Here is a 14,385-nt window from a genome sequence, read left to right on the forward strand (position 1 = left end):
GTAGATTCATGTCCTATGATTAGTTCTATAGCTCCAGCATATGTCATTAGTATCAGTGATCCACAGACAGTGTTTTCAGGGAGTTCAGTTACTATTAATGTTACAGTTGCTGGTACTCCTGATGATTTTACATATCAATGGTTTAGAAATGGTATATTAATAGCTGGAGGAACAGATTCTACTTTGACTATACCAAGTATCAGTACTACTGATATTGGTATATATACTTGTACACCAAATAATTCTAGAGGAAGTGCTAATTCATCAAGCACTACAATCAGTGTAGCTGGTAATTTTTTAATAATTATTTAATCGATGATTTTCAATACTTCATGTACTTTTAGGCTCTCTATCAATTAATGGAGTTGAGATGCAGAATATATCAAATTTTGCTCCTCCTGTCTCCAGTGGATATACCATCTCACCCAACAATTCAAGAATAATACTGACAGATTCAGGAGATTTGATCATTGATCCTCTTAGTCCACAAGACACTGGAACATACACTTTCACATCAACTGATCATGGAGGAGCTACACTTACCATCACTGTTGATATATACGGTAAGATACACTTACATATATTATTTTTTAATCAATAGCTATTCATTTCTATAGCTCCAGCATATGTCATTAGCATCAGTGATCCACAGACAGTGTCTTCAGGGAGTTCAGTTACTATTAATGCTACAGTTGGTGGTACTCCTGATGATTTTACATATCAATGGTTTAGAAATGGTATATTAATAGCTGGAGAAACAGATTCTACTCTTACTATACCAAGTATCAGTGCTACTGATATTGGTGTATATACTTGTACACCGAATAATTCTAGAGGAAGCACTAACTCATCAAGCACTATAATCAGTGTAACAAGTAAGTTTGTTTATTTTTAGACTGATAATAACTGTCATTTGTTTTTTATTATAGCAAATTAATTGCATGCGCTGAGTAAAATAAATTATCTTCTTCAATACATGTGTGGGTATCTTAGCACTTTTTGAATAGAGCTTATTCTTCCCTATCAAGAAATGCAATTGATTTATGTACTTCTAAAGGCACATAAAGCACAGTGTACATGAGCATAAAGAAAGAGTTACTGATGATGTATCAATGCCCTAGCAAAAATAATTTACTTTGGCATTATTCATTGCTCAAAATTTATAAAACCTCCGTGCATGCAGAAAAAAGGTTGCTGTTATTTTAATCAGTTTGATGCTAACTTTATGATAGGTCAATGTAGCATTGTCCTTGTGAATGAGAATTTGTAGAACTTTGTCATATTCTACATAATTGTTTTATTTTATATTTCTTGCAAATAGGTTCTGTATCGATTAATGGAGTGGGAATGCAAAATATATCAAACTTTGCTCCTCCTGTCTCCAGTGGATATACCATCTCACCAAACAATTCAAGAATAATACTGACAGATTCAGGAGATTTGATCACTGATCCTCTTGGTCCACAAGACACTGGAACATACTCTTTCACATCAACTGATCATGGAGGAGCTACACTTACCATCACTGTTGATGTATATGGTAAGAATCACATAATTCTTACACCAATAGACATTTACTGTCATTCATTTGTATAGCTCCAGCATATGTCATTAGTATCAGTGATCCACAGACAGTGTCTTCAGGGAGTTCAGTTACTATTAATGTTACAGTTGGTGGTACTCCTGATGATTTTACATATCAATGGTTTAGAAATGGTATATTAATAGCTGGAGAAACAGATTCTACTCTTACTATACCAAGTATCAGTACTACTGATATTGGTATATATACTTGTACACCAAATAATTCTAGAGGAAGTACTAACTCATCAAGCACTATCATCAGTGTAACAAGTAAATTTATTTATTAATAAAAATCAAGTTAATTTTGTATAACTCCATAGATTCTTTATCAATTAATGGAGTGGGAATGCAAAATATATCAAACTTTGCTCCTCCTGTCTCCAGTGGATATACCATCTCACCAAACAATTCAAGAATAATACTGACAGAGTCAGGAGATTTGATCACTGATCCTCTTAGTCCACAAGACACTGGAACATACACTTTCACATCAGCTGATCATGGAGGAGCTACACTAACAATCTCTGTTGATGTATACGGTAAGAAGATACATGCAAAATCATATGCTAATATTATTTCTATAGCTCCAGCATATGTCATTAGTATCAGTGATCCACAGACAGTGTCTTCAGGGAGTTCAGTTACTATTAATGTTACAGTTGGTGGTACTCCTGTTGATTTTAGGTATCAATGGTTTAGAAATGGTATATTAATAGCTGGGGAAACAGACTCTACTCTTACTATACCAAGTATCAGTACTACTGATATTGGTATATATACTTGTACACCAAATAATTCCAGAGGAAGTACCAACTCATCAAGCACCATAATCAGTGTAGCAAGTAAGAGTGACAAAACACTTTAATAAATTATTCCTTTATTAGGTTCTCTGACACTTTTTGGAATGAGATCGCAGCTAATTTCAAACTTTGCTCCTCCTGTCTCCAGTGGATATACCATCTCACCCAAAAATTCAAGAATAATACTGACAGAGTCAGGAGATTTGATCACTGATCCTCTTAGTCCACAAGACACTGGAACATACACTTTTACATCAGCTGATCATGGAGGAGCTACACTTACCATCAGTATAACTGTAATTGGTAAGCAAGTTTTACTTATAGAGACTTTTTACATCACATATCACAGGATCTACCATTGAAATATCGGTTGGGGAAAGAGTTGTTATTCCATGTCATACATTTGATGCATCTGAGTTCAGGTGGTTAAAAGATGGAGCTGTTATTCCTGGAGAAAATGGATCCAGCCTTGTTTTGTCAAATGTATCATATGTAAACATTGGACGATACCAGTGTATTGCAGTCGATGATGATGGGAATAGTACTTCATCACCTAGTTTTCAGATTAATGTTAACGGTTAGTAAAATGGATGAACTCATAAACAATGCCAGCTTGATTCTCTTACAGATTCAAAGACTCTAGTATGGTTGACTCCATTACGTGAATTGGTATTTCCCCCAGCTAGTGAGGCTTACAACTGCACTCCTTCTGCTCCGTTTAATGTCACATCAACTGGTCATCTTGTGACAACTGGACTCTCAATGCATCATTCAAGGAATTACTCTTGCTATAATAAAGACATCAATGGAACTCTAATATTAGAGCTGATTGTTGAAGGCCTACCACCACTTGTCCCTGAAATACAAATAGTTAAGTTTTCCAGTCGTGACTCACAATATATCTATGTAGAATGGAACAATGTAGCCACACCATTGCGTCCTGTGTCAAGCTATACATTTAACTGGAGAGTGACCTTTAAATCAGGAACAGTTGACAAGAGGCAACTAAATGCTGAATTCAACACAATCAGCACGACTAACAATTATCATTATGTATCATTCAGGCGTGGTGAAATATTTGCTTTTACTGTTTCTGCAGCTAATGAAGCTGGAAGTAGTTCACCAAGTCAAGAGAAGATATTTGATGTTGATGGAGAGCTTGGAACTCCTGGCGGAACTGAAAGGCAGGAGTCACTCCATGCTTGGATAATAGCACTAATAGTTATACTTGTACTGATTTGCTGCATTTGTTGCCTATGCTGTTTAATATGTCTGTGTTGTCTTTGGGGTAGGAGAAGAAAGCGAGACTACAATGCAGAAGAACAAGGTACATAAATTATTATTATATACTTAAAAATGGATTTTTTTTTCCTTTACAGAGAAGAGACATGCTACAGAGCTTGAAGAGTAAGTTATACCAAATAGAGTATCAATGCTAAGTTATACATTATTATAAACAGATATCGCAAGAAAGGAGAGGAAGAGGGTGAAGATGAGAGTGATGAAGAGAGCAGTCAAAGTGAAGGTTCTATTAAGGATCCAGAGGATGAACCAGAAGAGGGAGAGCAAGAAGGTCCTGCACCAGATCAAAACTCAAACTCTGAATGATGAACTAAAGTCAATTGACTATTTTAGAGTAAATCCCATTATTAACTATTTTTAGCACAATAATTATTATAGATCTATGGTTAATAAATTTCTCTATTTGAAAATTTTATTTTTGTAATACTTTAATTCTTCAATACTTTCTTTAATGTCCTCCAATGCCCTTCAAATTAGTGATGAAAATAAAAATAAAGGATATAGCCTACCTATGTGAATTTTGTTTCTTAGGTGCAAGATCATAATCTTTCACGTACCACCTCCTAAATTGATAATTAAAGTAACAGCTTTGTTACAGCACAATGTTACACTAACTCTTGCTTCAGTTACATTTTAAAGCAAGAAATAAGGAATATGGTGTACATATAGAAGCTACCTAAATTTTCAAACAACTAGTTTATGAATAAAACAATGCTCTGTTAGATTAGGCTTGCCTCATTATTGTATATATCTAAGTATGATATCAACAGACCTGCAGAGCTCTTTTATGCTGCTAACATCAACTATCCTATAGTGAAGATAACTGGTAAACTCTGGCATATATTTTATTAGAAACATCTTGTCACAATAAATAGAGTTTCCGGCAAGTGGACAGGATCCTTGTGATGTGTGCTCCTTGACAAAATCAAGCATCATAATTTCTACATCTCTCATTGAATATCTAGACTCTCTACATGATTTAATGAGACCAGTCTGTATAAAAGAAAAGTAAGACAATAGAGGGTATATCATCATCTATTTTAGGTATATTCAATTTACACAAAATGAATTGGTTTTTCTAACTTTTTCATGATGATCCTGTGACCATTCCTCCATTGATGTCAATACAGATTCAGGATGATGTACACACACATCAGGGCCCTACAATAGTTATAATTATCAGTATTAACATTATTACCATGCTACAAAGAAGAATGCAAAAGGTTAGATCTAACAAAGTTGCTTATTAATTTTGTTGCAGTGGTCACCATGAAACAATGTATCAAGCCTTCAAAGGCTTCAAGAGAGATCAATCCTGCCAAAATTACTTATAAACAATATTATGGTAAGTTACAGGTAATGAAAGTTTTAAAATGTATCACTGCAGCTAATGTGAAAGATTTGGTTCAGTTAGACCTACTCACTTCTGCAATAACTTTAAGATTTCCATCAGTAACAATACATGCCATCTCTAATATAGTACACTTGTTGATGTCGAGACCTAATAATAATGCATTAAAAGTGACTTTTAATTATAGGTGCTATTAATTGTGGACTATTGGAATAAAAATTGCAATTGTCAGTACATGTAATAAATACCATATAACTGTTAACAAAAATTTACAAATTGCAATTATTACTAGTACCACTGAAAGTAAAAATTCAAATATCATTTTGATGATGTACTCGTAATTAAAAGCTACTCTAAGGTAGCTAATAAAAATTTGGAGTGGCAAAAAAATTCTTTTGCAAAGGGTTGGCAGATTTAAATTTAGACAACCCCTTATATAAGCAGATTAAAAAATAAGCTTGCTTCATCAAAGTTTTACCAAATTAGCATGAATAGTTTTATTGAAGTGGTTCCTTACCAGTCATTTCAAGATCAACCCAAATCATTTTGTCACTCATTTTGCTGATGTAATTACTATTAGATCTAGCACATAAAATACCTAAAACAAAATACAATAGCAAAAGGAAAATCTCTGCAGAGAGTACTTTTCAGAGTAAAGAAACTTGGTAGGCGGGGCATTATGGCAGTCTCCGCCCTTTTACAATCATGGCGTCTGCTAAAGGGATCTTTTGCGAGAGCTGTAAAGAGAAACGAGCTTCTATAAAACGACCCAAGACAGGACAACCTTTATGCCAGGAATGTTTCTTTGCAGTATTCGAAGAAGAAGTCCATCAGACCATTACTCAGAATGGATTATTCAACAAAGGAGAGCGAGTAGCCATAGCTGCTAGTGGTGGAAAGGACTCGACTGTATTAGCCTATATAATGAAACTGCTCAATGAAAGGCACCACTATGGGCTGGACCTATTCCTTCTTTCTGTTGATGAGGGGATTACTGGCTATCGTGACGACTCACTTGAGAGCGTGAGGAGGAACAGGGACCAGATGGGTATTCCCCTTCAGATCGTCTCTTACAGTCAACTGTATGGCTGGACTATGGATGCCATTGTACGTCAGATAGGAATGAAGAATAACTGTACTTTCTGTGGTGTGTTCAGACGACAGGCACTAGACAGAGGAGCACTGCTATTGAAAGCTGACAAGATTGTGACTGGTAAGAGCTAAGGGTTGATTTCCACTTGGTCTTGACAGATAGACATAGTGACATAGTTTCCATTAAATCCAAAAAGGGACAGAGTTGAAGTTAATTCAACATGACCAGGGTTTCCCACAGGATTTTGGCATAGTACTCATGCAAATTTTTTTCAGTGGATTTTGAAGTTGATAAAAAATTTGACAAAATACCATATACTTTAAAGGGTATTTTTTAATTTTTAGGATAGAATTATGATACTTTCTAATACATATGCATGTTTTTGTGCTGTATGGTAAAAAAAGTGACTAGTAGAGAATTCTTAGTTTCAGTATTTTTTTCTGATGCATATACATGTTTGTATGGTGTGTAGAAAGTTTAAACCAGTTTTACAAATTTTTAAAGTTACTCAAAGTTGAGCCAAAGTCCCTGTACTATAGTGCAGAGTCATTGGCAAAATTTTTTCAAGGATAACTAGGAAAGAATTTTCCATTTTTTATAATTTTTCTGCTGCAGATACATGTTTGTATGTTGTGTAGAAAGTTTGAAGTGGTTTTGATCAAAATTGGATTTTTTACAAGTTTTTAAGAAAAGAATTCTCCACTTTATAATTTTTTCTGATACATGTATGTCTTCTTATGTTCTGTAAAAATTTTGAGCTGATTCCAATCAAAATTGAATATTTTATGTACTTTTGAAGTTGCTTTAACAGCCATGTATACTATATCCCAACTGACTTTGACACCAGCCGCTTGGAATTTGAAAAATGTAGGTATACGTCACTGATGACGTCTTATAATGATATTCATAGAAGCATGTCCGACATTTTACAGCTGCGTTCTTGGCCTGTATTGGGTTTATAGCGAGAACCCGGTTCTCAGGGTTCCCAAGGGCTGAGAGACCCAAGACCTGGGATCCTGTGATGGCATTGGGCAATTAAGAACCTGTGAAAGTTTCATCCTTATTCCACATTCCTATAAAAAGTTATTCCAGTTTTTCTTGGGTTAAACTCAGTTGGGATATAGTATACATGTCTATTGTAGTGATTGTCATAGACCATGCTGTGTAGCTCACTTTGTGGGAAACCCTGACAGTGACCAAGTGGAAACCAAGGTTTAAAGGGAATAAGAATAATAATCAAATTTTTAGCTACAAAATGAGTGTACACATCTTTGCTCACTAGAAAGCATAAAAATAAAATATTGGTGCTGGGGGCATATGAAATGGTGTGGTTGTTTTTTGTGGTCGGCCATGAGACATTGTTATTCTATACCCTAGTGCATGTACATGTACATGTATGTAATTAACCACATCCTCTCTCAAAAGGTCACAATGCTGATGATATTGCAGAGACGGTCCTAATGAATGTCCTAAGAGGTGACATTGCTCGGCTCCAACGCTGCACACACATCATCACCGGCTCTGATGGGGCCATACCTCGCTCTAAGCCTTTCAAGTACTCCTATGAGAAAGAAATCGTCATGTATGCTTACTTCAAGAAATTGGACTATTTCTCTACCGAGTGTGTGTACTCACCGAATGCTTATAGAGGACATGCTAGGACTTATTTAAAGGATCTTGAAGCCATCAGACCAAGCACAATCATTGACATTATTTATTCTGGAGATAGTTTATCAGTAAGCTCCTAATGATTTTTGTGTTTTTTTTCATTTGTATCAAGTGCAATACTGTTGTTAATTGTTTTCTAATAGCAATTTCAGTTAGCCATAAGTGTTTTAGTTACATTAGCTAAACTTTGCAAATTTAGCTCTTAACTCTGTGGGTTTAATCTGACAATTATTATAATCATTATTTTGATTTTTCCAATCATCAAGTTTGTATAATAATTGATATTCATTGGAGAATAATAGTGATGTACTGTACTACATGTACATGTACGAAGAGCATAGCCCTATTGAATAATATGAACATTTTTACATTAAAAGGCACTTTTTACATGATTCTATTGTCAAGCATCTTCAAAAGGACACCTATGGGCCATTACTATCGTGGAGTTGTCTATCAGAGTGACACCCTGTCCTAATTAGACTATATTATCTATTCTCCACATGTACAGAGTATGCTAATTAGATAGTCCATTGTATAACTATCTTCACCCATTGAAGGAGAATTTCTATGCTTGTACATGTAGTACATGTAGTACATGTAATCAAGAGTAGATAATATTACATGTATTTACTCTTGATGTAATGTAGTACATGTACATGTATGTGTGTAGGGACAGCAACTGATTGTCTGTTGTAAAGAATAGACTAGAGAGAGGTTTTGTTACTCAATAGTACTATTATTATCATCAACATAGCTGTCTTTTGTGATTTTAATTGTTATAAGCATTCACAATACAAATTTTGGCCCATAATACAATAGTCAATAGTTTTTGCCAAAATGGCACATGATCTTGCTCTAACAGTCAAACTATTATGGTAGCCAACTGAAATTAAAAGAAATATAACCAAATAGTACATATAACAAACAAATTACTGGTAGGCATATGTTATTTTGAAATCCAATATCAGTCGCAGTTGATAATTTTGTGCCCATTCATCCCTATTGTTTTGCTGACTAATAATTATTAATTAGTTAAATTGATTATTTCACTCTTAGAATGTGCTGTGTTTGCTACACTCCTCTTCTTTCTCTCGAGTATTAGCTCCTCCTTTTAACATTAGCTCTGTCACTGATACTACAATTATCATAATTTTGTCCCAATAGGTAAAGGCTGAAATAAAACTACCCGTTCAAGGAACATGTAGCAGGTGTGGCTACATATCGAGCCAAGAGCTTTGCAAGGCATGTGTGCTATTAGAAGGATTAAATAGAGGATTACCTAGACTAGGGATTGGGAAAGCCAATGGTAGCAATCTCAAGGAACACATTAAGAAATTACAATTAAAAGAAGAAAGAGAAAGGGAGAGTCTAAGAGGAGAGAAAGAAGGAGAATTAGAAGAAGAGAGAGTGAAGGAGGATCAATTAGTGTATGGAGGCTGTAAGGAGGAGAGAGGATTGAAGTGTTCCTGTGGACATAAAACAGACACTTTATCTCTACAAACTGAAAATATATCTTTAGAATTTTAGTAAACAATTCATTAATGTGTCACAAAGGGAATGAACTGTTACAATGTATATTTATAACTATGCCTATGTATGGCAAAGGCATGGGTAGGGTAATGATAACCCTACACTACAGATAGTTGATGTTTAGACTAAATTGGGCCATTATGTAATGTATCCTAATGAAATGAGAGCAAACAATGCCATAGCTAATCTATACTGGAGTGGCTTTATTGTTTGCCTAACTGGCTCATCTTTTTCCCAATCAATAAGTTCTATAAAGGAAAGAGTTACGCCAGCCAGATAAACAGTGAAGGTAAATGTTTTCCTTCTCACATTATGTCATCTTGTTTTTGCCTCTCTCTGCATTGACTGTTGTCAGAGCAAATCAATCCACTAATATTTATGTCAATTATTTTTAATAGGTTCGATCCAAACATTAATTAAGTTGATACATATATTATGCAGACATAAGCATTCCTTGCATAACTTTTGATTGTATTGTGTGTATAGCAGCTAGTCTAAGATAACTATTATATAGAAGCTGTCAATTCCATTGAATTCAAAACAAAACATAATATGTGCATTAAAAATAATAATGATTGCAAAGCTAGTCAAATATTAGTCCCTTGTCTATGCACACACACATATACAGGATGACACATACATGGGGAAACATCAAAATAAATAATTAAGTATGTTCTATGTTTATATTCATTGTTCACTATTGTGTCTTTATAGCATCAATGTCTACATAAACCACTTTCTCTGAATTAAGAGCAACCGTAGGCTTAGATGAATTGACCTGTGACGACAACATGTTAAGATCAGCATAGACCACATGACCCGATGCTGTACGACGAAGTTGACTGATATCCGAGTACACTACTTTATCTGGATCAGAAGGAACAGACCCTGGGGGCTTACTGCTAGGAGCTATAGTCAAGTCAGCATAAAGGACTTTGTCCGGCGGTACTTCAGAATCAGAGGGATCACTAGAAGTGACTAGAGGCTGAGAGTCTGGATCAAGATTTATGGGTTGACCAGAGTCACTTAGCAGTACAGGAGGGAGAGCCGGGGGAGAGAGGGGAGGGGGAGAGAGAGGATTCACTGCTGAGACATCAGGTTTCTTGCGAGGCTTGTTGACCTTAGAGTAAAGTACTGGCTCTTTCTCATAGCCATTTGGAGTCTCAGAGGTAGAGATGTCTATCTCCTCATGATGATCAAAACGTTTGATACGAATAGATGATGAGCGAGAGGAGCCACCTCCTTTACCATTAATGAGGTTATCATTTGAATTGTAAGAAGTAAGGAGCTCATCTAATGTAGCATAAGGCTTTAACTAAGTCAGAAAAAGAGGGAAATGAATAATTAAAAACTAGTAAATAACTATACGTCCTAGTTGTACATGTACACAGGAAGCTAATCATATTTATGGCACTGCGTTCCAAAGAAGGGGAAAAGGAACAATAGAGAGATTATAGTTTACCTTTTCTGGACCATCGTTGAACTCTTCTAGTGTAAATGATGTGGCTTCTCCATTAACACTACATACAGTAGAATGAGGATGGACGGGTTGGGAGAAATACATACAAAAACAAAGGAAGATTATTATTGTGTTTACAGAAAACGAACAAACACAAAACAAGAAAGAGAAGGGGAGGAAAAGAAAAGACATGAGAGGTGAGAGAGAGAGAGAGAGACAAACAGTGAATGAGAAGAAGTTAACGTGTAAGGTGTATGACTCACTCATATTTGTAAGTTGCTCTATATTGTCCTGTTATGAAAGAGACAGAAAGAGTGCAAGACAAATTAAACGAATGATAGACAGGACATAATCAACACAAACTTACTATAGAAATAACAACCTGTAGCTGTAATCACCACAACTAGGATTATTAGAACCCCACCAACAATTAAACCACTCACAGCATACACCACTGTCCCTGAGTAGAGGACAAATGAATGAAGGTGTATCAATATTAATAACAAAATAATCACAACATACTGTCATTTTGAGAAGACACAGCTTGAGTATTCGAGGGTGATACAGTGATTGAACTACTTAGCTGGATGGTACTACTAGGCTGAATTACACTACCGGAGCTGGTAGCTTGTAATGTATTACTAATACTGCCAGTTGAGGATGAAACACCTACACAAATAGGATGAGGTAAAGGCATAGTGCAATGGAACCTATGTAAAGTGTCAATTTGTATAGGATTAACTCACTTGGGCTTATTGTGACGTTAACCTTTCCACTCTTTATAGAGCCAGCACCATTTGTAACAATACACTGATAACCTCCAGTGTACTGTTGGGTGAGGGATGAGATTGTGAGCTCAGAGTAAGTGGATTGTGTGATAACTGTGATATAAGGATCACTATTGGGGTCCAGTAATGAGTCATTGTGTTCCCACTTCACATCAATGGAGCTATCATAAGTTTCATATGTACAATTGATAATAACAGATCCCATGTTCTGATAATTTTGAATATAAACTGATGGAAGGCCTTTATATAGAAAAATAGAATAATGATACATTATGTTATCATGCTTACTCAACTGCTGTACATTAATAGTTACAGTAGTTTCCCTGGTTAATTCTTGCAAATCAATGTTAGCTGATCTACAAGTATAATTCCCACTAGCTGCGCTATCAATATCAATTATACTGAGATTCAGCGGAGGATTATTAATCACAGGAGTCAATTCACTACTGTCACTATCATTAACCCATACATAACGTGGCGTACCAGTATTACCAGGATTAGAACATGTTAATGTTACATTGGATCCTTCAATAACATTAATCAAGCCATTAGGTGATACAGTTGGATTAAGAAAAACTAATGAAAGAAATAATATGAATTTATTAATTTCAACTTACCAAAGTCACCAAAGGTAATAATGTGTTGACCAGCAGTTGATGATGAACAAGTAATAGTATCACCAACATTAACAACATCATCAGGATACTCAAGGCTCATGTACATAGTAATAGATGTACTTGATAAGTTGACATTACCACTAAAATCACCATCATTCAATACAGTGCTACCTTTCCTCCATACACCATCAGAGAATGTCGAAAAGTTTCCTTGATTATCCAAGAATCTACACTGAAGACATAATGGTTCCGTCAATGGCACATGCATAGTTCTGTCATTAAGAATAAAAACAGAAACAACGTCAGGAGGACACTGAGCTTGACAAAACCAGTCAGCATCTGAAAGAGAAGAGCAATAAAGTTTGTGGTCTCGCACGTTCTCTAATTACTTATCAAAAGGAGAGAAACCATCAGGAGACTCCTCACCCCTACTGGGGCCAGGCCACTGTGAAATCTGCAAGACATCTTATCTGTCTTTGTCTCTGATGTGTAAAATGACCTTGTTCTCTCGCCCTAAATTCGGAAAAATAAAAAATGAACAGAACATGAAAATGTAGCACTGTCTGTTTCTGCGCATGCTCAATAAAAGACTCTGCCACGTGCTCACTCTCTTCTCGACAAAAGGTAAGGACAAAATGGCACCCAATGGGTAATCATGAGGATATCATTACATTTCTTTTTCGCTTTACTTTCATGTGTAGGTGATAGAATAGTGTTAAGCTAAGAGATGCCTTTCGGTGGAGTTACAGTGAAGGATGTTGATCCCCACGAATTTGTTAGGCAACTAGCTGAATGGCTCAAATTGTAAGTAATTTGATCCAATTATATTTTTAAAACCCCTCTGTCTCTAAATGTGTAAACTGTATTATGTATGATTACACTCTCATCTTTTTTAGGAGTGGTAAGATTAAGCTGCCGTTGTATGTTGATTTTGTGAAGACTGGCCCACATAAAGAGCTGTCTCCATATGACAAAGACTGGTATTACATCCGGGCAGCAAGCATAGCTAGACACATCTACCTAAGGAAAGGAGTTGGCATTGGAGCACTTGCTAAAGTCTATGGAGGTGAAGTATTAGTGTTTGATGGGTGTGGTTGATTAGTTGTTGTTATGTTAGGTAAGCAGAGGAGGGGTGCTCGTCCTGGTGTGTATAGGAAGGCTAATACTGCCATCCTCCGTCATGTTGTCCAGAGCTTAGAGAAAATGAGAATACTTGATAAGGACTCCAACGGGTAAGAAAATGATGGAAGAGTTTGTCAGTCATTTTGTTTATAAATGTGACGGCTTTGCTTATGTTCCAGTGTTTTCATTGTTGCCTATATCCAGTGATAGTGATGGTTAAATTGTGGTAGTGATATTCCTATTGTTGGCTAATGATGTTTACCATGCTAATGCTGATGGGTGTGGTTATGTGGTTGCCATGGTAACTGCAAAGCGGCTCCTGTGTGAGAGTAAATGATATGACCTGAAGCCACTGATGTTGTGTAGTTAATGTTTATTTGGTTGTTTGTGCCTACAAGTGATTGTTTTGCTTTCTTGGTTTCGTTTTCATTTAGTGGGAGGAAGATTACGTCAGAAGGTCAAAAACATCTTGATCGTATTGCAGGACAAGTGAGTTATAATAACATGAAGAAATAATTACTATCATTCATCATTCTCTCTCTCTCTTGCCACAGGTATTATCCAACAAGAAATGAACTCATAAAATTTTGTTATTGTTAAAAAAAGTTTTAATCATTTGAATTAAAAAGTGCGATCAGAAATTAACTTGCTTTGTTTGACAAAGGTGACATCTGTGAATTGTAGTTTAATGCACAACACATTGCCTAGCTATTGTGCAGCTGGAGATACTGGCAGAGTATTAATTAATGTGATGCAGTGAGTGACTGCCAAAATGAATCTGAGGATGCTCTAAAATTTTGCAAATTGATAAGTGCACAATCTAACTCACTATTATTTTAGCTGTATTTAATACTGGTCCATTGATTGGGTTAAGCCAGATTTATAATGTGACACTAGTCCTGACATTACGTTGACATTGGAGTTGAATCTGGTTCAACTGCAGTGTAAAGCATGCATCAAAAGGTCAAATCTCCCCCACTTTTGATTAAAAATTGGCGGTACATTGGCCTAGCATCATATTGTAAATCCAGCTTTATTGTAATGAATCCAATACATTTTGATGGTATTATT

The 14,385-nt window shown here is 35.7% G+C and overlaps 5 protein-coding genes across 5 annotated transcripts in view; 3 read left to right on the forward strand and 2 right to left on the reverse strand.

Annotated features, from left to right (window-relative positions):
• LOC100640330 (sialoadhesin-like) overlaps window positions 1-4,159 on the forward strand; it is a 12,078-nt gene extending 7,919 nt beyond the window's left edge. Inside the window, exons 13-24 of the mRNA XM_019998365.1 lie at window positions 24-289; window positions 345-563; window positions 618-875; window positions 1,322-1,540; window positions 1,597-1,854; window positions 1,905-2,123; window positions 2,169-2,426; window positions 2,469-2,687; window positions 2,734-2,961; window positions 3,013-3,711; window positions 3,764-3,791; window positions 3,845-4,159. Coding sequence (XP_019853924.1) covers window positions 24-289; window positions 345-563; window positions 618-875; window positions 1,322-1,540; window positions 1,597-1,854; window positions 1,905-2,123; window positions 2,169-2,426; window positions 2,469-2,687; window positions 2,734-2,961; window positions 3,013-3,711; window positions 3,764-3,791; window positions 3,845-3,992 — 3,019 coding nt within the window. The 3' untranslated portion in view covers window positions 3,993-4,159. The remainder of the gene's footprint in view (window positions 1-23; window positions 290-344; window positions 564-617; window positions 876-1,321; window positions 1,541-1,596; window positions 1,855-1,904; window positions 2,124-2,168; window positions 2,427-2,468; window positions 2,688-2,733; window positions 2,962-3,012; window positions 3,712-3,763; window positions 3,792-3,844) is intronic.
• On the reverse strand, window positions 3,990-5,721 carry LOC100631494 (oligoribonuclease, mitochondrial-like). Its single transcript, XM_003387727.3, has 7 exons — window positions 5,682-5,721; window positions 5,555-5,635; window positions 5,111-5,187; window positions 4,770-4,847; window positions 4,459-4,679; window positions 4,196-4,249; window positions 3,990-4,152 (listed from the first exon to the last, which is right to left on the reverse strand). The coding sequence occupies exons 1-7, from the start codon at window positions 5,713-5,715 to the stop codon at window positions 4,086-4,088; spliced, it is 612 nt and encodes a 203-aa protein (XP_003387775.2). The 5' UTR covers window positions 5,716-5,721; the 3' UTR covers window positions 3,990-4,085.
• A 7-nt stretch (window positions 5,722-5,728) lies between these two features.
• On the forward strand, window positions 5,729-9,356 carry LOC100640456 (cytoplasmic tRNA 2-thiolation protein 1-like). The gene is made up of 3 exons (XM_011406642.2): window positions 5,729-6,250; window positions 7,556-7,866; window positions 8,963-9,356. Exons 1-3 carry the CDS (start codon window positions 5,743-5,745, stop codon window positions 9,323-9,325), a joined length of 1,182 nt encoding a protein of 393 aa, XP_011404944.2. The 5' UTR covers window positions 5,729-5,742; the 3' UTR covers window positions 9,326-9,356.
• Window positions 9,357-9,839: 483 nt separating this feature from the next.
• LOC100640584 (uncharacterized) lies at window positions 9,840-12,731 on the reverse strand. The gene is made up of 9 exons (XM_003387714.2): window positions 12,582-12,731; window positions 12,193-12,531; window positions 11,864-12,151; window positions 11,534-11,815; window positions 11,310-11,456; window positions 11,155-11,247; window positions 11,051-11,078; window positions 10,791-10,848; window positions 9,840-10,643 (listed from the first exon to the last, which is right to left on the reverse strand). Exons 1-9 carry the CDS (start codon window positions 12,655-12,657, stop codon window positions 10,026-10,028), a joined length of 1,929 nt encoding a protein of 642 aa, XP_003387762.2. The 5' UTR covers window positions 12,658-12,731; the 3' UTR covers window positions 9,840-10,025.
• A 45-nt stretch (window positions 12,732-12,776) lies between these two features.
• LOC100631621 (40S ribosomal protein S19-like) lies at window positions 12,777-13,959 on the forward strand. The gene is made up of 6 exons (XM_003387728.3): window positions 12,777-12,816; window positions 12,894-12,996; window positions 13,089-13,258; window positions 13,310-13,424; window positions 13,749-13,803; window positions 13,869-13,959. The coding sequence occupies exons 2-6, from the start codon at window positions 12,920-12,922 to the stop codon at window positions 13,887-13,889; spliced, it is 438 nt and encodes a 145-aa protein (XP_003387776.1). The 5' UTR covers window positions 12,777-12,816; window positions 12,894-12,919; the 3' UTR covers window positions 13,890-13,959.
• Window positions 13,960-14,385: the final 426 nt, after the last annotated feature.

Source organism: Amphimedon queenslandica, unplaced genomic scaffold (assembly GCF_000090795.2).
Source record: "Amphimedon queenslandica unplaced genomic scaffold, v1.1 AMPQUscaffold_13322, whole genome shotgun sequence".
Lineage (NCBI taxonomy): Eukaryota > Metazoa > Porifera > Demospongiae > Haplosclerida > Niphatidae > Amphimedon > Amphimedon queenslandica.

Coding starts and splice junctions, on each gene's coding strand:
- LOC100640584 (XM_003387714.2), bottom strand. CDS start 12,657: ATGTCTTGCAGATTTCACAGTGGCCTGGCCCCAGTAGGGGTGAGGAGT. Junction 11,248..11,309: donor TGTGTCTTCTCAAAATGACA/GTATGTTGTGAT, acceptor TCCTCTACTCAG/GGACAGTGGTGTATGCTGTG. Junction 10,644..10,790: donor TCAACGATGGTCCAGAAAAG/GTAAACTATAAT, acceptor TTTCTGACTTAG/TTAAAGCCTTATGCTACATT.
- LOC100631621 (XM_003387728.3), top strand. CDS start 12,920: ATGCCTTTCGGTGGAGTTACAGTGAAGGATGTTGATCCCCACGAATTT. Junction 13,259..13,309: donor ACTTGCTAAAGTCTATGGAG/GTGAAGTATTAG, acceptor TTGTTATGTTAG/GTAAGCAGAGGAGGGGTGCT. Junction 13,804..13,868: donor TTGATCGTATTGCAGGACAA/GTGAGTTATAAT, acceptor CTCTTGCCACAG/GTATTATCCAACAAGAAATG.
- LOC100640456 (XM_011406642.2), top strand. CDS start 5,743: ATGGCGTCTGCTAAAGGGATCTTTTGCGAGAGCTGTAAAGAGAAACGA. Junction 6,251..7,555: donor AGCTGACAAGATTGTGACTG/GTAAGAGCTAAG, acceptor CTCTCTCAAAAG/GTCACAATGCTGATGATATT. Junction 7,867..8,962: donor ATTCTGGAGATAGTTTATCA/GTAAGCTCCTAA, acceptor TTGTCCCAATAG/GTAAAGGCTGAAATAAAACT.
- LOC100631494 (XM_003387727.3), bottom strand. CDS start 5,715: ATGCCCCGCCTACCAAGTTTCTTTACTCTGAAAA. Junction 5,636..5,681: donor AAGTTTCTTTACTCTGAAAA/GTACTCTCTGCA, acceptor ATTTTGTTTTAG/GTATTTTATGTGCTAGATCT. Junction 4,250..4,458: donor AGCATAAAAGAGCTCTGCAG/GTCTGTTGATAT, acceptor TTATCAATTTAG/GAGGTGGTACGTGAAAGATT.